Here is a 24,909-nt window from a genome sequence, read left to right on the forward strand (position 1 = left end):
TGTCCCCCTCTTTCTCTGCCCCACCCCTGCTTGTGCTGTCTTTCAAAAATGAATAAACGTAAAAAAAAAAAAAAGTCTAGATGAACACAGTACCTGATTAGCTGTTTCCTCTTCTGGCTCCTGAATATTAAAAACAGTTGCACTGTCAGCACCTAGTAATCGACGAGCCATTCTTTCTTCATATGTTAACCTCTAGACAAAGTAAGTCACAAAAAAGACAAAATTAGAAAAGTCACAATTATATACTGCCTGATGAAAAAGAATTTTATTTATTCATTTTTTTTAAACTGAATTGAGAGAGACAGGGAGACCGAATCTGAAGCAGGCTCCAGGCTCCAGAGTTGTCAGCACTGAGCCCAACGTGGGGCTCAAACTCACAAACCATGAGATTATGACCTGAACCAAGTTGGAGGCTTAACCCACTAAGCCACCCACATGCCCCAAACACTTTTTAAAGTTTATCTATTTATTTTGAGAGAGAGAGAGAGCAAATGTGAGCGGGGGAGGGGCAGAGAGAGGGAGAGACAGAATCCCAAGCAGGTTCCATGCTGTGAGTAGCACAGAGCCCGACATGGGGCATGAAACCACAAAGCATGGGATCATGACCTGAGTTGAAATCAAGAGTCAGAGCTTAACTGACTAAGCCACCCAGGCACCCTGAAAAAGAATCTTAAAAAATGAGTTTTGATATTTTCTGTAACTATTTTCCCCTCAACCTTCAGATACCTATATATAAAAGGAGTCTCTTTCTTTCCCTTCCTTCAGTTGTTCAGTCTGTCACCTCTCCTTCTGGTCTTTGTGGCTTAATATAGTGTTGGGATATGAGGTAACTAATCTTGAGAGCCACTGACTGAAACAGCACAAATTTAAGGTGAATATAATAAGCAAACAAGGCAGAAACCACATAGGAAATATGTGTCATATACCAATCTTTAATGGTAAATATATAGACAAAAGAGATATTCAAATAGCAAAGTATTTTTTTAAGGAAAGGTTATTTTCATAACCATCCACAGCTTCAAAACAGCCTGGTCAGCTCCAAGCCTCTGATAAGGAATTTTAGACCAGCTGGCAGTGATGATCCTCTCTGTTTCGGGGTTCTCACCTCTAAAGGCACTTCCCAGGCTGTCTGTGTGGCAGGTGAAGGTAGGCAAATATAATAGTCCACAGAGAATGACTGCACATGGCTGAATTAGCAAAAGGACTGTGAGGGACACTTGCCAAAGCTAATCTCCACAATTCGAGATTCTACTCAGATGCAGATTGCTTGCCCATCAGGCAGAGAAAGTGATAAAGTTTTCACGTCTAGCAGCCGGTGCTCTGGATCCGGCCAAAACATATTTGCGGGGCCGTTCTTATGCCAACGTGTTTGTTCTGTCCAGTGGGCTGTTTCCTGCTTTTGAGTGTTGGTCCTATAAAACCTTAGAATTGACAGTTCTAGGAGGAACTTTCAGAGACCCTCTGTCCCACGAAGGGCATTTTACAAACAAGTGTTTTATTCAAAAGAGAGAATTAGTAAGACGGAATCTTAAAAGAAAAAATAGACAAGTTATTTCAGTAAGCTTCCAAACTTCTGAACATCGATGCAAATTCTATTGGAAACTCTCTAATCAGGAAAATATGTTGAATAAATTTACAGTTTCCAGTAATTGCTGGTTCTAGTCCCAGCTGAAACCGGGAAGTGAAACAAGTCAGTGCCAAATGACAAACAGTCCCGAAGTTCAAATTATTTCATTTACTGAAGAAGAGGCAGAAGACAAGAAGAGGTAGAGGCAGGTGTTTCGTGCATGGGCTGTCTCAGGCCACTATGTTATTATTTAAATTAATTTTCTCACATCTGTTAAAGAATCATTGAATTCAAGTTTTCACAAGGAGTTTTAAATACCTGCTCTCTTAAATGCCTCTAATGTTTTCATGGAGAGCTGTAGCAATATCAAAGGTAGGAGTGGAATATTTTCCACTCTCTTTCTTATAAGCAGAAATATCAACTAGTGATACTAACTCCTTTCCCACAATGTACTTGCTACCATTAAAAGCCAGATTTACTTCAGTTTTGTTTCTAAACCACTAGGCTATATGGCTATCCAAGCCCTGTCTACAGAGGACAAAAATAAGTAACAGAATAATACGCAATACTAGGAAAAAGTTGTCCTTTTAAACTCTCAAATGTGGAAATCCATGGGACTTGTGAATGTCATTCACTGCTAAACAAAGAAATATAAATATATAACATAATATACACAGTATGATATCACAGCCTATAGAAGTCTTAAGACTCTTTAACCAAGAGAATCTTAGCCCATAAGGAATATTTAAACAAAGGTCCAGAAAAACCCAAAAAACTGGAGAAATGCCTTTACCTGGCTTGAGTAAGTTCCCGTAAGTATTTGCTTTAATCTTTCAAAGGCTTTCATTGACGGAGCAGGGAAAGCTTCCTGCGTATGTGTATTTACACATGCAATTACTTATTTCAGGGAAAAAATATTTCCCCTTTGTGGAAATCTTCTATTCTCAATGAAATGAATGACTAACACAAGATCTCATTAGAATTTTAATCTTCCTGAACTCAGATTAGGATGCCCTAATAATTAAAAGCAGCATTCAGCACCCCTCCTCCATCCTCCACCTTTCTAATCAAACATGGTCTGTTCTCACATTTTTATTTATCAATGTGAGATAATTAAAATTCCTGGAAAACATATTTAACATAGAGAGCTTTCTACTCTGAAAAAGGTATCTGAGAAGGAGATTTTATACAAAGACGCCCTTTTCTTCTACTTAAGAGCCAGGCAAATTTTTCCAGTGGCAATTCCAAAATAAAGCCACAAAAGGCTCCTTTCCTTCACCTGGGAAATCTTATTTGTGAGACTTGTTCTTCCTGTCCCCTTAAAAATAACCTGGATGTGGTAAGAGGAGGGTCAATAAAAAACAAACAAAAAAAAAAACTGATGAGAAAACATTTAAGTCCAATGGAGGAATTATCTATCAATCTATCTATCTATCTTTAATTTTTTTTTAATGTTTATTCATTTTTGAGAGACAGAGAAAGAGCATGAGTGGGGGTGGGGCAGAGAGAGGAGACACAGAATCCGGAAGCAGGCTCCAGGTTCTGAGCTGTAAGCATAGAGCCTGACACAGGGCTCAAACTCATGAGCTGTGAGATCATGACCAGAAGTCGAATGCTTAACTGACTGAGCCACCCAGGTGCCCCAAATCTACCATATAGATACTATACTAAACCTGCTCTACAATTCTGCCCCCTTAAAATGTAATTCTTTTTTTTTTTTTCTTGAGTTTAGTTGTCTGGCTTTGACAAACTAGAACAATATTGTAGAACAAGCATTACTCCTTCATTACTGAATCATTATCTATTTATGGTCTAGTAGGACAGTCTTAGACTTCAGGGGTTGTTTCCTTAGTGAAGATAGTTTTTCTGTAGAAGCAGTACATGTCTTAGAATACATTTCTTAGATACAAATCATTCCAGAGCATGCCTTCCCCCTCCTACCCAGCCCAGGTCTGTTCCTTTTTCTTTGTAATGTTGCAATTCCTCCTTTGTTTTACTCCCCACCTTAAAATCAGCCTTTCCTCTTTATCTCCAACTTGCTATCTTCACTCCCAGAATGTTTTTCATGAATAGGAGGAAACAGTGAAGGCTGAGTAGAGGGAAGCCTTTCTACTTTCCTCCCTTTCCCCCAGATTCAGGCCATAATGCTAAGAAGAACACTGAGGTTTAGGGGTAATGAAATCATTTCATGGACAGATTGCAAGAACCTAAGTCAGGGAAGAGCTCTCTGATGTGGGTAGCTAATATTCCAAGTACAAGCCCCAAATCTGTCTCTCCATACCGGCTGGCCATTGTTCAGGAGGTCCTCCTTGAAGCGAAGTTTTCGTTCCAGGTCTTGAATGACAGCATCCTTTGTGCCTTGAATCTCCTCATCAGAAGCTATTCTAGCGGTTCTATTGACTTTCTTTGGAAATCCCCTGTAGGACAAAAGCACAAGACAATATGGTCAGTTGTCAGGCATTCAAGTTCAACAAAGAGAGTACAATGTATCAATGTATCCCACTCTTTTCTAATGTTACATCTATTCCAACTAATTATGGAAGGAACCATGAAAGCTGCTTGCAGTGTTCAGGTAACACTAATTGGAACCAGCTTTCAGAGAAAGTGGAAATGCCTTAGGGAGTGTCTCAGGTGGTCAGATACATGCCAAGGATAGGGCAGGCCTGTGTTTCAGTCCCAGGGAGGCAGCAATGTAAAGTGAAAAGACAACGATTTGTAATCACAGGTTTAAAATCTGGCTCTGCCTTGTATTAGGTTTGTGACTTTGGAATAGTTTCTTAACATGTTTTATAAACAAATATAAAAATATATGCCATATAGGGCTGTTGAGAAGAGTTCAAAGAGAACATATTTCTTTCATACTTTCAGAAGTTCAGTCCTTCTGATCCTTTGTAATCAACTTATTCAACAAAGTGTCTAGCTCATTCTAAGCAAATATCGTTTGTTACCTTCCCTTCTATCCTGATTTGATTAGAGGAGGTCAATGTTATAAAAGGTCTATTTTATACTAATGGGCCCTGGAAGGTCTGCAGGCCCCGCTCTGCAGGGTACTCCCCAAGCCTCCTAAACCCCCTGGAGAGCCTAGGGCTCTCAGGTGACACCTCAGAATGTTTCTTTCCAAGGACAGCAACAACGTCGGAACATGTGAGCCAGGGGTCGCTGGGGCTGGATGCTTGATGGGTGTGGTATTGCTTTTGTTGGTGCTGTAAGCAATTTGCTTCCCACTTCTCTTCCTTTGCCCTCACAGGGCTGTGAGTAAAGATTCAACAGAAAGAGAATACTATACAATAGTGAAAATGAACGACTCATAGCTACCCTATCACCAAAGATGAATCTCAAAAACATAATGCTAAGCTAAAACAAAGCCAAGTTGAAGAATACATAAAGTATGCTTCCAATTATAAACAGGCAAAAAGCTCAGCAGTCTTCTGCCAAGGTAGGGGTTCTCAAAGGGTGGTCCCTGGCCAGCAGCTTCCGTGTCACCTGAGAAACTGTTAGAAATGCAGATTTTTGGACTCACTCCACACTTGCTGAGTCAGAAACCTTGGGGTTAGGGTCCAGCAGTCTGTGTCTTAAGCCCTCCAGGTGATTCTGATTCATAAAAAAGTTTGAGATAGAAACTTAGGGAAACACACATATATAAACCATTAAGACAAGAGAAGGATTAACTCTGAAATTCAGGGTAGTGTTACCTCCTAGGGATAGTTGTGAATACGACTGGGGAGGGTCATGTGGGGAACCTTCAAAGATACTAGAAACAGGTATGACTTTTATTATTATTCTTTTAGACTATATATATACATTGTATATGCTTCCTCATTTAGCTTATATGTTTTATGATAAGACATTTCTAAGTTAAAAAAAAGGTTTACTGCAAATGAGTCAAGGCATCCTGTGCCTGATACCACCTTACTGATATGGTAGAAAGCACTAGTAAGGCTGAGGATGTCATTTAACACTGAAGTTCACCAAACCCTCTGCTTCTCACCATTTCACCCCAAAATGCTGGAAACAGCCAATCACTAAATATGCAAGAGAAAGCATAAGCATCCTGTAACAGCTGTGTGCTCGGCCCTCATCAGTAATACTCTGAGCCCTGAGGCCTGGGCTCCTCTGGTCTATTCCCCTTTGTTTCCTTGCAGAGCTTCCCCTGATTTTGCTGGGTGTTCACCCCTCAGTGTGACCACCTCCCCAAGGTGACCACCTCCCCAAACTCAGGGGTGAGTGATCTAAGTTAATTTGAGTGGTCCCAATCTCCTGGATGGTGATTAGTGTAGCCAGAGACCTGTGATGGAGCCCTGGCCAGTGAGATTGGAGAAATGAGGGTGGGAGAGGGGGAGGTGCTCTGGCTAAAAGTTTCTCATCTCTAAAAAGAAGCACACAGGAAGAAATACGCCTCTTCTTTCAATGGCTGCCATTATGTCAAAAGGAAATGCGCAAAACTGCTGCAGCCATGCTGACCACAAGGGGCTAATGATGACCATCTGGAAGGACAGAGACCCTGGAGCCCTTAACCCACCGTGGAACTGCCTGACCCCATACTAGTTATGTAAATCAATAAACCATGTGCATTTAATCTTCTGATACCTATAACAGAAACTACCCTGACAGCTTTTCCAGGTCCTTTCTTTCTAGTCACTTGCCCCAAAGTTCAAGTGGGAGGGTGTTAAACATTGGTATTAAAGAAAATACTGTGATATCCTGTGTTTGAATATCAAGAACGAGGTCAAACTTCGTTGTATCTTACTCACTGGGAGTTGATCCTGAATTTTAAGGAGCTGGGCAGTGAAGCTGTGACATATTAACAACAAGAGCCATAGAAATAGTGATTTTTAACCTCAATTTTTAGGACCATATAATCGGTTAACAAAAATGTGCACACATTGCCAGCTTCCCTGAGCTGGAGCCTTTCTCCCTTCCTTTTTTTCCTCAAGATGGTGTCATCAGCCTTCAGGCTTCAGTTTTTTTGTCTCCTTGGAAAGGAGGACCCTGACCCAGTCTACCCATGTTGTATTGTAACATGTTTGTTTTCTTCATAGCACCTATCAAAGTTTATTAATGTACGTTCTTTTTAAATTGTCCCTCTCTCACCATGCCTCTTTTGTCCATGACAATGCCTGCCAAACAGCAGATCCTCAAATAACATTCATGGAATTAGTGAATGGATGCACTATCTTCACTTCTGACCTCTCTCTTCCCTCCTCAGGCAAGAAAAATTATGCCAAAGCTATCCATATAATCAAACCACATGTAAATAAGTTAGGCTCAGAACAAATACAAATTACATAGTTTTGGGGGAAAAAAGTTCTACACTGCTTTTGACTAAAGCCTTACATCTGAGAACTGGAAGAGGTAGGTTTTGAAGTCACCTGAAAGGCAACATTAAAGCTAGCTCTGTGTTACATCACTTATTATTGGGAACACACAGGTTCCCATTATTTTACACTTGACAACATAAATGAGTTGCACAACTCCGTGATGACGAGCAGCCTCTGATGACAGAAGCTTCACTGTGTTTCTGCAGGCAGAATACACTGAGAGCCATGTTCCTTGCACCAATAAGAAAGAAAGGGGCAAAGGGCGGCTATCAAGGGCAGAACAGATCATCTAAACAATATAAACAGGGAACTGCTTTTGTAAAAGACAGCCCCAAGTCCCCTTGGACAAGTAAACACCTGTCTATTCACAACAGAATAAGTCCTGTTGCTTAAAAAGCAGTTCTCAGTATCTTTGACTCTTTAAGGGACTTGAGAACACCTGCCCTAGGACATTTCATAGAGAAGCCATTCACCTTGGTTTGGATCCCTGCCACCCAGGTATTTTACTGTTTCAAAGAGTACAATTAAAATTACTCTTTGACCCAAATAAAAACCCTGGCCATTCTATATTTCTCTTAACAAGGTGATTCCCTAAGTGTATCAAGATCACAAGCATTAGAAGAGCATTTGCTTCATCTCTATTCCCTGCCATTTTAAAGACATTTTCTTTGACTCACAGAATTTAAGGTACACATAATTTCTTGGTTCTGAACAATTAACACTGAAATCAAATCAATCAACTAAAAGATTTTTAAATGTCTAACAGTCACTGACAAATATTTACTGAGTATACAGCAAGGCACAATGCTAGGCAAGCATCAATAGGAGTTCTGTTAAGCCTGAAATTCAACAGTTGGTTTGTAAGACAAGCAATTGTGTCACCTGATGACATCTTGGAATTCTAGGCAGAAGTTCTATACATAAAAACGAAAAATAATAAAAAAGCTACATCACTGTAGTCCCAACACTATGTGACAAGAAGATAGCCAAATCCTAATGGGTGACCTTTGATCTCAAGGGGCTGATAAGTTGGAGAATAAATTAAGGAACAAACTATGTCATGGTGATTCTAGGAGCAATAGGAGTAAAAAAAGTAGGAAAGAACGCTGGCTAGACTGACTGCAGAGGCTCTGTGAAAGAGGCAGTATCCAGGATCTTGAACCATCATAAGGATGTAGACAGGTGGGGAGGGGGGGGGAGAGGAAGGAATTCTGAATCAGCATGACTAAAGGTGTAGAAGGGACAATCTCTTATTTTTTACTCCCTAAAACACTGGGGCTTGGGCTAGTTACTTATGTCTATGTGCCTCAGTTTCATCCTCTGTAAAGTGTAAAATGTGGGTATTAATAGCATGTACCTATAGGGTTATTAGGAAAATGACATGAACTAATACATATTGAGTATTTAGATTGTGCCTGGCATACTAAGAGGGGCTCTGGAGAGGCCAACAGAAACTACCCAGTATGGAACTGAATCACAGAGATGAAACTGGCCAAGGAGAACGGAATGAAAGACATAAAGGAGTTTAAAAAGATGCCAAGAACTCTTGACCAATTTCCAAAAAGGTGCAAATAACCTTTATTGATTGGCTTTTCAGTGTTCAGCTGTGTTCTGAGTGCTAGCAATACCATGTTTATTTTCCTGTAAAACTAAGGGACTGAACTCAGAAAAATTATATTCTATGGTGGGGATGGCAGAGAGAGAAAGGAAATAGAAGAGTGAAAGGAAGGGCATAGCAGGAGGTGGTAAGTGCCATGAAAGGACGGGAGTGTGAGTGGATGACTGTATTACACAGTGCAGTCAATCACAGGTCAGAGATGACAGAACCATTGAGGCCCAAGTGACAGAGTGAAGACTAGAGGGAGAGCGAGGCAGTGCAAAGGTCTCAGGGCCTGAATGAGCGTGGCAAGGTCAACAGGGCATTGTGAACCCTGAGAAAAGAGGGGCAGGACACAATATTTCTCACCCTTGTTTTAATATGGAACCTTTTTTTTTCAGAGAGTATCTCATTTGGACTGACATAATTCAGAAAACACTTCAAGCAACTGTGTTAAAAACTGAGCACAGAGTTAAGGGTTCCTATATAATGTTACAGTAGAAAAGAAAAATAGTTGTAAGTTTTTGAGGCAGAGCTTCGGCAACTGAGTTTGTTTTCCTGTAAGACGAATTCTTTGTTGGAGCCTAATGTAAGATGGCTGTGGCTGGTTCTCCCCAGTGGCACCACTTTTGATAAATGAAGAGCAACAACTCATTAGGAAATTTTAACAAGAGAATTTGATGACAAAGAGGTGATCTCCTTTCATGATGGTTTGTACAATTAAAGATGAAATTGCTTAAATGCTTATTCAAAGTAAACTGTTACTAAAACCACAACTCTTCACAAAAACTCATCCTCAGAAGCAAATCTTAACCAGTAAACAATTCATGCAAGCCTCCCACACGAAATATAAATACTTCAGTGTATACACAATTCAGCCCAACTGTGCAAAAAATATTACTGATCTGTTTACTCTAGCTTAAACAGTAAGTCACTTAACATTTTAAAATAATATTCATGTGGTTGGGGGTAAGAACTTCTCAAGCACACACACATGCATCTGGAAGGTAAAATCTTCCAGATTCAAACACCACCAAATCCTGGGAGGTTTTCTTTCTTTTTCTTTTCTTCTTGGCTACTGAATAATCTTGAAAGCATCCTGCCCTTGATACAACTTCTGAAAGTCCTCTTATTCTCCTCTTCTCATATTCAGTGATATCTAATAATAACTAAACTCCACAACATTTCAGAGGAAGCAAAATCATTAACATGTTGGCATTTAGGTATCCCTCATATCCACGAATGTAATATGTGAATTAATATATGAAAGAGCCCAAGATACCCAAACTGAATTTTTGTGTATCAATTCTATTTTCTTACTAAATTCTATGACAAAGCCCAAGCTGTTAGAGTACAAATGGATAAACTGAACTCTTAAAGGAAAATAGGTGACTATAAAAATATTAAGTTCTCTTCACGTTACCTTTTGGGTTCTTTAAAGGATATACTCACACATGTGTGTTCACTATACCTACTTGGTACAGAGCCATCTGAGATGAGCAGGTCTGATTCTGACCTGTTCCTGGGGCAGACATTTCAGCAGATCATCATCAGTCACAGCAGACCCCGAAAACTTGCCTACTCATTTGCTAGGAAATACTTGCTCAGAATTGGATGCAACTTTCTGTGCAATCCTCTAGGATACTAGACATTAATGAACCCAATAATGAGACCCTGGGAAGGTCCTCAACCCCTTTGGGCCTCTGCCTCTCATGGGGAGCGACAAGGCCCCCACCTACCTGTTTCCTGCAAGGGGGGAGAAAGACAAGAATGAGATAATGTCTGCAGAGTCCAATGCAGCTTTTGTCTTTTCTGTTAGTTACTATCTAACCACTATCTTGACTTCAAAACTGCCTAAAACACAAATAAATCTTTACAAACTGTTTCTTAGGGGATTTTGTTTTGTTGGTCTGCAGCCGTTTTCTTTAATCAAGAAATAGCAGACATCAGACTTAACTGAGATCAACCTGGGCAATACAGCCAAGGTTAAGTCACTCCCTCTTTGCTTAGGCTTATTCCAGAACCCTGGGGAATCGCTTCACCTCTTGGTGCCCTCACCTTGCATGTAGAGTGATGACAGTGTCCCCACCTACCTGTTTCTTATAAATCAGGGTGAAGGAGAAGGACAATGAGATAATGTCTGTAAAGAGCTGGGCGCCTACAGAATAAAAGCTCTCATTAATACATGTATATAAAAGCTCTTATTGACACTCGATTTAACTTTGGACAAACATGGGGTATCACTTCACACCAAAGGCCTCCTTATACAAAGGAAGCAATTAAGAGTAGAAAACATTGTAGCACTGTGGCTATATGGCACTCCCTTATGAGAACACATTGTAGGAATGTGAAGATGGGCAAAAAATGCAGTGCCAACAAGCGCCAGTCTCGTTCTCGGGGACAGTTCTGACCTGCTTCACCACAAGACTTGGTACAGCCACTCAGAGACCAGCAGAGACAGACCTGCTGCACTATTCCCAGGTGGCGTTCCTGAATCCTCTGGATTGCCACCATTTTGCAGGGCTGGTTTACTGTGTCAAGGAACAGGCTTACAGCAGTGGAAGCTGTAAAACGAACTATCAGCGACTGAGAGGGGAATAGAATACGCTAATTTTTATCAAAGTGCAAACAAGCTTCTTTCTAAGGCATCTTTTCTCCTCATTGCCTCCATCTGAAAGATTTAGTCAATTTTTTTTTTTTTAATTTTTTTTTTCAACATTTATTTATTTTTGGGACAGAGAGAGACAGAGCATGAACGGGGGAGGGGCAGAGAGAGAGGGAGACACAGAATCGGAAACAGGCTCCAGGCTCTGAGCCATCAGGCCAGAGCCTGACGCGGGGCTCGAACTCACGGACCGCGAGATCGTGACCTGGCTGAAGTCGGACGCTCAACCGACTGCGCCACCCAGGCGCCCCAAGATTTAGTCAACTTAACATTTGTGTCTGTCAACAGCTTTGAGAAGCTGCTGGTAACCCCAGTAACCCTTGGGAAGAATGAAGCTGTTTGAAGAAAGGAAGGCACCAGGGGAATTGGATGTGCAGAAGTTCCCAAACCACAATCAGCCAACAACCAAATACTGTTGTTGCGAGTCTGACCGCAGCCCACTGTCACCGGCCTTCTTGACCTTGTGGTCTATCACTGGCATCCAAGGCCTTTGTTTCCTGACTTGACCTGTGCTACCCAGACATGTGAGAAACAGAACCTTATCTCCACAGACTATTTAAAACCTTAGTGCGTGACCTTTCGCGAATTAAAACAAAGACACTGCTAAACAAACAGAATAAAACAACTAGTATGCAACTGATGATTAAGAAAACTAAGATAAGTGATATTTATATGTAAGATTTTGGTAAAACAAGGAGGGCAAAGAAAAAATACAGTATTTCTGCTTACTGAATCATGTATAATCAACCTACTTACCGGCGCTTGATAAATATGGCAAAACCATTCAACTTGAGAAACCATACATATAAGCAAAACTGAATTTGCTATCATAATTACAAATTCCCAGTGAAGTATAAGTGAAAGTCATTTAAAAGATTCATTTGACAACAGTTGGCCAGTTCTTACAAGTCCAAAGAGGTCAGAAATTGGGTCTTGGGCAAATCATTTGGATTATTGTGAAGGATAAAAGCTAACTTTTCATTTTAAAAACAAAAATTTTTAATTTTTATTTATTTTTGAGAGAGAGGGAGAGAGAGAGACAGAGCGTGAGCAGGGGAGAGGCAGAGAGAGAGAGGGAGACACAGAATCCAAAGCAGGCTCCAGGCTCTGAGCTGTCAGCACAGAGCCCAATGAGGGGCTCGAACTCATGAAGCATGAGATCATGACCTGAGCTGAAGTTGGACGCTTAACCGATCGGGCCACCCAGACGCCCCAACTACCTTTTCATTTTTAATTCAGAATACAAATGAGGGATCCCACAAAATACTAGAGGAAAAAATATGTTCCAAAAGTCACATATATCGAATCAGAAGAGTGAATTCTTCAGATATGTATGATTATTAGCAAAAGGAAAAATTCCTTGAAGACGAAAGGGTAATTGTATAATAAGGGCTTACTGGACCAGCACAGAGCTAAAAATCTGTAGTCTGCTACTGCCACTTATCTTTGGTGTCACAGTGTCTATCTTTGGGTACAGTTTTTCATAGGATCCACAAAATTAGCATGGCTTCTCCATTAATTTTTAAGGAATGGCAGGAGCTGCTAGAATTTTTAGTGATAACAATTACACAGTATTTTACTCCATAAAATTAATAACTGTGATACATGTTGATAAACAAATGCTTCTATTACTTGAGGTACGCTCTTGAAGTTGCATACCTTCTTAAGAGAATTTCAAAGATCAGAATAATCTATTATTTCTACTTAAGAGGATAAAAGACTATTTACGATGATAAAAGGCATGACCACCCAACACCATTGAGGAGAAATATTACACAGATGAGTACTTATCTTCCTGGGAAGCAAGATTTGGTACCATTTCCTAGTAAGAGGGACAAAACAGTCCCTGCAACAAATTACCTGCAACAAATTACCACTTTTTGAATCCAACAGTGAGCTTCTTTGTGGCAAGATAATACTTCATTTCCTAGCAGCCAAATAAAAGAAAACAAAAAAGTAGGAGAGAAAAAGCAAGTTTTCTCAGGCAAGTTGACTCATTCAACTTTCAGTAGAAGCCCATTATCACAACGTTACTATACAAACTCTCCTCCTTTATTCTATTTACATATTCATTTGACTGAGGTTTTTCCCATATGGATTTGAGAAGCCAGATTTCAAATATAGAATTCATATAATCGACATTTAGAAAGTGCTTATCAAAACATGATATTGCTACCTGAAGCTCCTTCATACACCTTGTCAAAGTCAAACATAGCAATGCTCATCTCTAAGGTGGTGTCAGTATATCCGAGAATGGAAAACTTTTTCATATCAATGAAAATAACCTGAATTAAGGTCTTCTCATTCTTTTTTTTTTTTGAGAGACTGGGTGCAAGCATGAAGGGAGGAAGGGCAGAGTCAGAGGGAGGGAGAGAATCTTAAGCAGGCTCCACACCCAGCGTGGAGCCCAACGCAGGGCTCGATCTCATGGCCGTGAGATCATGACCCGAACAGAAATCAAGAGTCGAAAACTTAACCGACTGAGCCACCCACGGGATGCCCCTCATTTTGTTCTTTAGTAGGGTTTCCTTCTTCTCTCTCTGGACAATATTGGGATTCTGGGAGACGCTGAAGTAGGATCTGAGTTTATTTCAGAGATGTGGGAAATGTCTTGACCTTTGTTGACGTGTACTTGTGTTGAACTCTTCAGTGAAATGAGCATGTGCTAGCTTTTAGTCATCGACAGAATGTGCTAAACACCTACGTTATATATTTCTTTTGAGGGCTTTAATGTACTCTTGTAGATGTTATCTTATTTGTCCTCACGGATTTCCTACTTAAAGATTTCAGACGGCTGCCACATCACTGTGACATAAGGGAAGACAGGTATTTAGATAATCTGCAAATAGAAAAACTGAGCTGGAGGTTCCATGTAGTTTACATAGAGATCACTGTCAGGGACAGAACCGGCACGGTCACTTCTTCACTACGTTGCACACGTCCTCACTCACGTGCATCAATAACACAAAGACACGTACACGTTTTCCTCTCTTCTGCTCAATCACTACGTCTACCTAAAGGCTGGCTTTTTAATTGTTAATTTAGATAATTCAAAAACATGAAACGTACACTTAATAACCCACCCCCTCCACGGTTATTTTAATACTGATCTCAAATATCTGGGTAGTTTGTTGGTTAGTGCATGGATCTGAGGTCAGACAGACATGAACTCAAATCTCAGTTCGGGGGCTCATGTGCCCCTGAGCAAATTCTTTAATTACTGGAATCCTCAGCCCTAAGTGGGGGCAAGGACACCTCTCAGGAGTGTATCAAATGAGGTAACATACGTGGATTGCTCAGCACGACGTCCTATATAGTAGCCAGCGCCACTACCGTCAAAATCATAGGCGCACCGCATAGACTTTGGGTAGTTTCTGAGCAGAATCTTGTATTGCTTAGTGCAGAGTAGAAAGTACTGACTTGGCAACGGTAAGGGAGCTGAACAAGAAGAGTCTGGTAAAGCTGCTGTGGTAAGAAGCTAAACACGGGCTGGATGGAAATTCGTAAAAAAGGCCCAGGGCTACCCCTGGATTGCGGATCAGGGGGCACTGCCCCGCGAGCTCAGGGGGCGGGGCAAGCGGGGGCGTGGGGCTGTCACTCACGCGGGGGTGACGCCCTTGGGCAGGCCCAAGGCGTTGACGGCCACCGGGGGAGGCTGCGAGGGCAGCAGGGCGCTGAGGAAGGCCGCGGGCGTCTGGCTGTGGCCGAAGCGGGCTGCGGGCGAGGCGCACATGGACGCCGGGCCCGGGCTGGGAAGCGGCGGCGGAGGCGGCGGCAGCGGGAACACGTCGGGCACCGGGAAGGCCGTCGTCGGGCTGAAGACGGGGGGCGGCGGCGGCGGGGGCGACGGCGAGGACGGGCACCACGGAGCCTCGGCCTCGGCGCCACCGAAGGGCTGTGCGAAGGGCGGCGCGGGCGCGCGGCCGAACTGCTTCAGGGTCGGGGACATGGGCGACGGGAGGCTGGAGGAGCTGGGGCTGGAGGCCGGCGTGCCGTGGCCCGACGCGGGGCCGAGGTTCTGCGCCGCGATGAACTGCTTGGGGCGCGCGTAGTTGAAGGAGCCGGAGGACTGCATGGCGGGCGCGGAGCGGGAGGCGAGCGTGCTCATGGGCTCCGGGGAGGCGGGCGACGCGCAGGCCGCGAGCTCGGGGAAGGCGGGCGGCGGCGGGAAGGGCGGCGAGGGCGGCGCGCTGCGCGGGGCGCCGGCAGGCGGGGGGTGCCGCGCGCTGGCCTCCTGCTCCAGCCGGACCTGGTTCTGCAGTTGCTGGATTTTCAGAGGGTCCCTGAGGGGAGAGAAAAGCGACACCTTCAGAGAGGGAACTAGGGGAACGTTCGTGCGAGGCAGTGAGGATCACGTGTGGACGGAACTCCCCGCGACTGGCAGCTCCAGGCCACACCCGGTCGGAGTAAGTCACTGGTTAGTAGCCTCAAGTGTGTTGCCCGTTATCGATTGTGGACAAAGCGCTAGGTTAACTACGAGTAACCGGTTATCTCAATGTCTAATTGAAGTTTTACCCAAGATGATCCAAATCAGTTTACAAATAAATCTCAGTGATGGAAATTTTACGTCTGGCTCCCAGGGGCCGTATTTCATTTGAATAGAACCAGAAATATGAAGAGAAAAATTTCTGACATGAGTTCTCGGTCCTCTCATTTGCCAATTTTTTGGAAGAAAATCCTGTCATAATGAGAAAGTTAAAAGAAACATTTAAGTTGTTTTTGGAAGACCTAGCTTCATCCAATTTGCCTATTTCAGTGCTATCAACTCTGCATTTAATAAATACCACATGGTGATTTCCACTTTAATTTCTGCATTTGTTACCTACAAAGACATATGCAAAATTTACTATCACCAAAATTTTAGACTCTGAACTGCCAATTATTTATACAAACCTTAATACACACCGATATTCTGTGCCATGTCTAAAATACACAAATGACACCTATCTTTAATATGCAAGTGTTCAATAAGGAGTAAATTACAATAATTATTAATAATAATAAATAATGCAGTTTTAATTCCCCAAGTACTTTCCATCGAGAAGAAATAGTCTGAATTTTAGATTTTACAAAAGAAGTTAGTAAGCAGCTAACAATTAGCTAAAATCTAACTCTCTTTTACTCAAGCTTCCCTAGTTAGCTGAATTTTACATCCAAGACATTTTTAATTCAGTGCACCAATGGCTGTCAAAAGAAACTTCAACAGAAGGTGGCACTGTAACAACCAGATAAAACAATCATGAATACGTAAAGCTAACTTTGCTCTTAACTTTAAACCTTTTGAAACTAAAACACAAAACCTTCAATTTAATTGTTTAATTAATTTAATAAAATTTAATTTTATTAAATAATGAAATTATTGAGTTAATTTAATTATTAATTTAATTATTTAATTTTCAAAATCAAGCTTTTAGCGATTCAGAGCAATAAAAGGAATTGAAGTTGCTGACAGTAAAAAAAAAAAACCAAAAGGATTTTAGCTCTGTTAACAAGTATCATTAGATGTAGGAACACCCTTCCCTTGTTTTCCATTCCCTTCTATAATTATCCAGTAAACTGATTACACTTAAATCCACAAAGAGAGCAAGAAATACTTTCCTGGGAACTGAAAAGTATGTATTAAGTGGGTCTAGTATGTGTATGAAGTATAAGGATGATCCTATATGTTTAATCTGTGCAGAGTATCAAAGATTTCAACACCAAAGAACTTTGTGGGGTCAGTCCTGTGGAACTTAACTGGAGCGTTTTAAAAGCATGTTTAACTGGAGCGTTTTTAAAGCCATGACACTGCTAGGATTCACCAGATGCTGAGTTCCAGATGTCGGTGTGGTTTGGGTCCACTGTCCAGCACATGTGTCCCTGCATTCACGTATTTAGAACTGGCCCAGGAATAGAATGCATAAAAAACCACCCAACAGCTCTAAATCCCATCATCTAGTGCTCATCTTGAATCCCCAAATCTCCTTTCTGATCTCCCTGCCTGTTCTATCACCTTCTTATTTCCTACTTATGCATCCTAGTCCTCGAATGTTCATCTTCAACGTTTCGCTGACTGCATCTGAACTGGGAGTCATCCGCATGGCCCTCCTCAGAGGCACTGCTCCCTTACTCTGGCCAGCTGGGCCCACCACGGCCAGAGCCTCCGATGTGTTTTAAGGTATTTTAAGCTTGGCCTGGCATCAGCAAATAACTGCGTGTGGTGGCTCCAGCAGGGTTGCTACAGACAACATATCGTTCCCTATATCTAGTGTGAGGACTCCCTGCCCCAAGATTAGGGAGTGGCTCTGAGAAGCCAGTCTTCAAAGAAGCCAGGGCAGGAAAGCCCAGATCACCACTGTATTCTAACTCTCCTGGGATCAAGCCTACTCATTCGGCCATTAAAACAACCACCAAGTTTGTTAACCCATGTGGGCTTAAAGCTGCTGACATGCTTTTAGACAGTTCAGTTCAAGAAAGTATTAATGCAGCATTTCACAAGAAATGAACAGGCATTACAGTGATTTGGCTACCGACAGATGCTGCATCAAAGAACTCTGCTAGGGTTTCTACTCCCCCATTTTGCACCGGAAGAAGAATAAAATATGCAGGGAACTGGAGAGGTGGGAAGGGAAGTAAAATAGTTATTCTGAATCAGTAAGTGTCTGACTTGATTTCTGGCAGATCATCGTATTTTAAAGAATACTGGAGTTAAATGGATCTAAAACCTGGACTCTGAGGTGATGAAATGCACACTTCTAAGTCATTTTCTTCGTCCTCATTAACTTACAAAGGGAATGACAGGTTCCAGAAAAGCCTTTGGAAGTTACTTTAAAAGATATACTATAAAAAGTCATCACTTTTCTGGTTTCCCCATTTTTTTTTTCTGCTTTTTTCTGAAAATGAAACTTAACTTCTTGGAAATACTGGGTAAAGGTTGAACTGTTAGGCTTAAAGAGTTCTGGGAAGCCCTACTCGCAAGGACAGCACTTTGAGCATCATATTAAAGTGTTTGGCTTTGCACAACTACTCCATCAACCAACACCTCCCCCGCCTCCAGCCTTTTTCCCCTTCCGTACCACAACCCTCATTCAAAAAACCTAAGAAATTCTCTACTCTTACCCCTCTTGCAATTCTAAAGGCGTCAACAGTTGAGGAAATGAGAGGGCTGGGCTTTTTGTCATGCACTTGTCACACTCCATTTACAAATGAGGACACCTGAGGTAACTTGCTCAAGGTCACAGAGCAAGTAACCTGTAGAGCCAGGTTAGATCTGTGTCTGTGTCTGGCTTCTTTAACTGCACCAGGCATGTCAACATGGAAGAACCCCGACTTCCAAGGTGATTTAAAAAAAACTAAAACATTCTGTGGTCATCGTTCCCTTCTAAGAACTTTCTCTCCTCATGCTTCTATGTCACCACAGCATGAGGGCCTTAAAGATCTGAATCATCAAAGTTTTAAGTTTTACATATTCAAGAATATATTTAAGAATATTTGACCTCAAACTTGATTCTCTTTAGGGTGAAATGGTGCAAAGATGAGAAGATCTGGGTAGCTCAGAAAGGGAATATGTAAATACTAACTCTGGATTCTCCTCCTGCATTATAGAAAATCAAGAGCCTCCTTCCCCCAATCCTAATGGTTTAGACACAGATTTAAAATTTTTTTATATTTATTTATTTCTGAGAGAGAGAGAGAGACAGAGTGCGAGTGGGGCGGGGCAGAGAGAGAGGGTGACACAGAATCTGAAGCAGTCTCCAGGTTCCGAGCTTGGCCAGCATAGAGCCCCACACGGGGCTCGAACTCAACAGTGAGATCATGACCTGAGCCGAAGTCAGACGTTCAACCAGCTGAGCCACCCAGGCACCCCTGGACACAGATTTTAACTAGAGCAGTTGTACAGACCATTGGATGGGGCCAAGATTTAGATCTGACAGGGATAAAGAGAGAGAGATGTGGAACACAGTTTACTTTCCAATTCAGTCATCTGTCTTGCCACCAGACTAAAGCAGCCTTGGAAAACGTAACCAGCCAAGCGGCAGTGTGGTACAGGAGAAAGAAGCTAGACTCGAGCTGGACGGTACTGACTTGAAAGCCAACTCCACCCGCTACTAACTGCGGGATCATTGCGAGGATAAAATGAGCACAGTGCCTGGTTCACAGTGTGAACTCAAGAAACGTTCCACAACAGGAGAGAACCACCGCATGAATTCTGGTTACTGTACAAAATGGACCTTTAAAAAAATGGAGATAATGTTCTCCTTACTGCAAGGGGATTTTCCTGTTTATCTCTTCCCACTGCAAGTAGTGGCTTTCTCGTACTCAGAAAGCCACAGTAGGGGTGGGAGAGGAGGGACAGCACCAATCATGTACCTGGCATTTTCATCCCCCTTTCACAAATCCCCCATAGGTCAGCGAGGTCAAATAATTTGTCTAAGGGCAGAACCTGGATGTGAAGGGTTGGTTGGCGCGAAAGCCTCATGCTACACCATTCTCTCTAAAGTGCTCGATAAACAAACAAACAAAAAAGGTTTATTAAAAATGTTAGTTTATTATTACTACATATCACTTTTTCTCTGGGGAACTGCAGCCCAAGTTCAAAATAAATGATGTGAAAGCAAACTTCTGGAGAACGACTTTTATGTAAATTGGGAATTCCCAGTATCTCTCTCCGGAGCAATGTCTGGATCGCAAGAAGTAATTTATCCCCTGCTCATGTTAATAAAGATGGAGTATTTATAATTGTCTGGAGGAACTCTTGGGATCGCGAAGCTGGAAAACATTTGTGCTTTCAGAATAAATATGCTGTTGGCTTATGTATTTTCTTTCATTTTTTATTGTGTGATACAGAAGCCATTGTATGACAAAGCAGGGCTGTAGCTGCACCCTCTGAACGGAGAGCTGTGCTGGTCCTGCTATTTATATGCACTTTGACAGCCAGGGCTGTGACTCCCAGCATCCTCCCAACACCCAGCCGAACACCCGCATAGGGCAGACACATCACTGTCAATGACAACAACCGTCGTTAATTTCTGGTTGCAATTTCGATACCATGCTGGGTTTATCAGGTATATTCAGGCCTACAACAGGAGGGCCCCATACCGGACTGGGGAATTTTAAGAATTCTCAAAGGAAAGTAGGTAAGTGAATTAGGGAATAAACTGGGTGTTCCCACAACATTCCTCCCCAGCTGGGATTAGCTCAGTATCAGATCTATGAGAGAACTCAATATATTAATTCTGGGAACTTATAAAACGGAATATAAAACTCCTACACGGGCTTCAGTTCAGAGAGTACTGATTAAGTTCCATCTACTTTATTATATTAGTACTTCAACTGTCTTGCTCTTGTTTCTATTATTCATACTTTATGTCTTCGTATCCTATAAAAAAAGGTCCACTTGGTGAGCGTTAGTATCTAACAACTTGCTTTGGTTAGGACTAATTTATTATTGCCCTTTGGTAAAAGGTCCATAAATCAGTCTTGAGAACAATCATTTACATAATAAAAACGAGTGAATATAAGCCAAATGAGAATGTACTACATTAGGTTTTGGGGAGGTTGTTAAGTGCAAAAATAACTGAGTTTAAACACATCCCTCCTAAGGTTGGGGAGAGGGCAGGGATAAAAGATTTGGATTTTCTACAAAGTACCATAAACAAGAGAATGTTAAAATCAAATTAAAACTGACCACTTCTCAGGAATGTGTGTCTAACATTTATTGCAAAATGACATAGGTTTCTTTACAAAAGCCCTGCTCTTTGATCTTTAATTTATTCTGAGCCTTTTGTAAATCATCCTGACTCTCTAGATAGAGCCAGGACTCAGCACAATTAATTACATAGGAGGGTTCAGGGAAGAAGTGACCTGAGTGAAATCAGCACATGACATCAGTCTCTTTTAGAAAGACTCGTCCTTTCCACTTAGAATAAGAACTGCATTTGGCTCTGCTACAGAAAAACAGTAGCTCTTTATGTCTTCGTATATAAAGCTGATGTCTATTTGAAGTCATTCCATGTACCATGAGAAACAGGGAGCAAGTGCGGACCAATCCATAATCCTCCTGGGAACGTCTCTGGAGTATCAAAGCACGGCCGTGTCCCTCATGTAGCTCATGGAAATAAGGACTAACAGGTAGGGGTGGTGTTCCTAACAAGGGCGGACACTGACCTGAGCTGTTCCTCAGAACGTGAATCCCGCAGCTGGCTTCCCAGATGCACAGGGGTCTCCTTCAGGAGGTCTGTGGAGATGCAACTCTCTATGGGGGCACGTAAGTAGCAGTTTGGCTTTGCGAAGGCTAAGGGATTTAGTCCAAAGCATTTACAGTCTTACCAAAAAAACAAAACAAAACAAAAAACCTGGATTGTATCCTGACTAACTTATATACGATAAGGGACAGATTCAGATGGTGTTGGCAAGTCATAATGAATAAGCCTGATGAATCTATGGGGTGGAATGCTGGTGTCTCAGCCTTAGCCTTTTTTTTTTTTTTTTTTTTTTCACAGGAGGAATGTGAGGTCAGGATCTAAAAAGCATCAATTCCACATCACAGTTAAATGCCTTAAATAATTTTCATTTCTGTTGCTGCATAGGCCAGTGAAAACAGCCGGAAGATAATAGCCGCTGATTCTTATAAAAATTGCTAAAATATAGTGGACATAACAGAAATTAACATGGAATGTTGACAACTGAAAATGTTTGGTATTTTTTTTTTAAAGTTTATTTATTTTGAGAGAGAGAGAGAGAGAGAACGCACGTGTGTGCACAAGAGGGAGAGGAACAGAGGGAGAGGAACAGAGAGAAAGGGAGAGAGAGAGAATCCTGAGCAGGCTCCACACTGTCCGCACAGAGCCCTGCGTGGGGCTTGAACTCATGAATGGTGAAATCATGACCTGATCTAAAATCAAGAGTCGGATGCTTAACTGAGCCACCCAGGTGCCCCAGTATTAATTCTTAACACAGGCAAAGTGTACTTTTGAAGAGAAATCTGGTTTCCAACCTTTTCTGTCAATACCTGGGGCAGAGTTAGTGATCTCATTTCTAAAGGAAACACCAAAAAGCAAACAAACAAACAAACAAACAAACAAAAACCCACTCCCTGTGAGGCGGATGTTGAGGAACTATTCAGGTCTTGAGCATTACATTTCTCTGAGATTGTAAATAATTGGGGGGAAAATGATGGACAGATACCTAGCTTTCGGTCTTATAATGAGATGAAGAATTCGTAGCATATTTTAAGGTTTCGTATGGTGAATATGAATATCTGCTCAAATTTCCACGTTGTCATTGAGAGCCTACTGTGTCAGCCATTTTAGGTTATGTTTGCTGAATTGAATATATCTAAAACAGTGGTGTGCATTCTGTACTGGTAAGACTGCATTATTACTAAGGGCAAAGTGTCCTATCTCTCAAAAGAAATAACCATTATCTACTCACCAAATGGCTTTACTCCACTCAGAGAACAGAAGAACAATTCTCTCACTTGCCTGCCCCTTCCAAACATTTTATCTTCAATATCTCACTGTGCTCACATGTAAGATCAATAAATATTGGCAGAATTTAACTAGAATCCTCAGATTTTGCTAATGTACAAGACTAGCTGTTCCATCAGGCTATATGGCACTCAGGACACCCGGATGTGCTGCTCTAAGGGAGTATAGACACCCTGCAGATAAAGCCACTCTCCCACAGGCTATTTACCGGTAAGAACACAGAGTCAACCGAAGAGAGAAATGTTCAAAGTAGAACTTATAGGGGGCCTGGGTGGCTGAGTTGGTTCAGTGTCTGACTCTTGATTTCAGCTCGGGTCATGCTCTCATGGTTCATGAGATCGAGCCCCACATCGGCCTCCATGCTAACGGCAGGGAGCCTGCTTGGGATTCTCTCTCCCTGGCTCTCTGCCCTTCTCCCACTCTCTCTCACTCTCTCAAAATAAGTAAATAAACTTAAAAAAATAAAATGGGAACTTACAACATAGTATTTGTAAGGTCCTAATAAACTTTCGGATTTTATGATCCTTACTCTTCAGTCCAGTAACATTTAAACATTATAAAGAAACTGATTTTAAAGGAACTCATAAACAGCTACCCAAGCCCAAGTGTGGTGTTTATTCGTATATATACATTCATCCTATGCATATGCTGTTTTCATGTCCAATGAAACAGTTTTTGGAAAATGAATATGTTATTTCCTGGTAAGCAGAAATAGATTTCAAGGCATTGGAGAGGCAAACTAAAATCCTTCCACAAATGACTCTTATAAAAGGAAGGATACTTTTTAATTTTTTTTAACGTTTATTTATTATTGAGAGACAGAGAGACACAGAGGGTGAGAAGGGGAGGGGGAGACACAGAATCCGAAGCAGGCTCCAGGCTCTGAGCTGTCAGCACAGAGCCCGACGCGGGGCTCGAACTTACAAACTGCGAGATCATGACCTGAGCCGAAGTCGGTCGCTTAACCAACCGAGCCACCCAGGTGCCCCCGGAAGGATACTTTTATGCAGTAAACAGTCATCACCTGATTAGTGAACATTAACTGCATTTGTTTCTAAATACAGATAAGTTCTGTCCATAAGTTAAGAAAAATAGCTTTAGGGTTTTGTGTGTCTCACAACAGCTCCCGTGGGAATTGGGTTGGCTATGGTTCTGCTAGAATGTTCTCCCTTAAAGAAATGTGAACTATTTCAGTGGCTCAGGAACCACTCACCGTTCCATTAATAAACCCTTCTCTTTCCACTGCAAAACTTATCCCTTTGGCTTGATTTTGTAAACCTCCTGAAAATCAAGGTATTTCGTTCACCATAAAGATACAGTTATGCCGTGCTCTGGACCTATAATCTGTCAGTGCTGGTGCTTCCTCCGTCCTTCCTCTGCACTTCTCCGCCCTCCTTCTGCAGCACCTGACAATGCATAGCGATCACCCCCTCCTTCTCGAAGCTTTTCTGCTGCCATCACTACCACCAGCATCCTTGTCCTCTTGCCTTTGATACTGTGCCTTTTCCTCCCGGGTTCTTCCCTGGCTCTCTAACTATGGGTGCTCCCCCAACATCAGAACTTTCCGATCACTCCCTAATCTATCTCTGACCCAGACCCTAGTCCTGAATTCCACTTCTGTTGCCCAGTTCATGTGACAGAAACTTAGCATGCCTAAGACAGAGTGCCCCCCCTTCTCGAATTTCTCCCCCTAAATAACATGATAATTCGAAGATTCCCACAATTTGGCTCCAAACAGCCCTTCTTATCCCTAACTCCTGTTCTATCTCCACATTTTCATTCTTCCAAATTAGTCTCATTGTCCCCCAAACTCCCCCAAGGAAAACCTTGGGTTTTCCTTCTTGGTCTTTTCTCTTTTGGAAGGCTCACACCCCACCAATTTCTCTCCACCCACTGAGGCTGTCTTCATCCTTTCGTGCCCATTTCAACATCTATCTTTCCTTGAAGTCCTCCCCGATAATATCTAGCAACTCTTTCTTCCTCCTCCAAGCTGTGCCTACCCTCAAGGCCGGTAGGGCACTGTCGAAGTTCCGCAGTGACGCTCTCACACACCCACGGGTCAGATCTTCTAGAACCAGGTTTGTGTGTTCTGTGCTTTCGTTTGCTCGTCAATGTCCCTACCTGTGAGATCAGCAGGTGTCCTTTTATGTGGCATATGGGAAAGGTGAAATAATCAGAGCTCTCATAATAAGACAGTACTTATACTCTGGTTTTTCAGTATCCAAAATATGAAACTCCCATCCCCCAAAGGGGAGTGTTTGTGAAGCTGGCAGCGTAGTTCCCAATCTGGCATC

At 42.1% G+C, this 24,909-nt stretch overlaps 1 protein-coding gene across 3 annotated transcripts in view; it reads right to left on the reverse strand.

Annotated features, from left to right (window-relative positions):
- Positions 1-24,909, reverse strand: part of PALLD (palladin, cytoskeletal associated protein) — a 421,495-nt gene that overhangs the window by 27,735 nt on the left and 368,851 nt on the right. For all 3 annotated transcript variants that reach the window (XM_040470903.1, XM_040470895.1, XM_040470909.1), the window contains exons 11-13: positions 14,750-15,430; positions 3,849-3,984; positions 94-192 (exon numbers count right to left, since the gene is read on the reverse strand). In XM_040470903.1, the coding sequence (XP_040326837.1) occupies positions 94-192; positions 3,849-3,984; positions 14,750-15,430 (916 nt within the window). The remainder of the gene's footprint in view (positions 1-93; positions 193-3,848; positions 3,985-14,749; positions 15,431-24,909) is intronic.

Source organism: Herpailurus yagouaroundi, unplaced genomic scaffold (assembly GCF_014898765.1).
Source record: "Herpailurus yagouaroundi ecotype Mexico unplaced genomic scaffold, PumYag 28, whole genome shotgun sequence".
Taxonomy (NCBI): domain Eukaryota; kingdom Metazoa; phylum Chordata; class Mammalia; order Carnivora; family Felidae; genus Herpailurus; species Herpailurus yagouaroundi.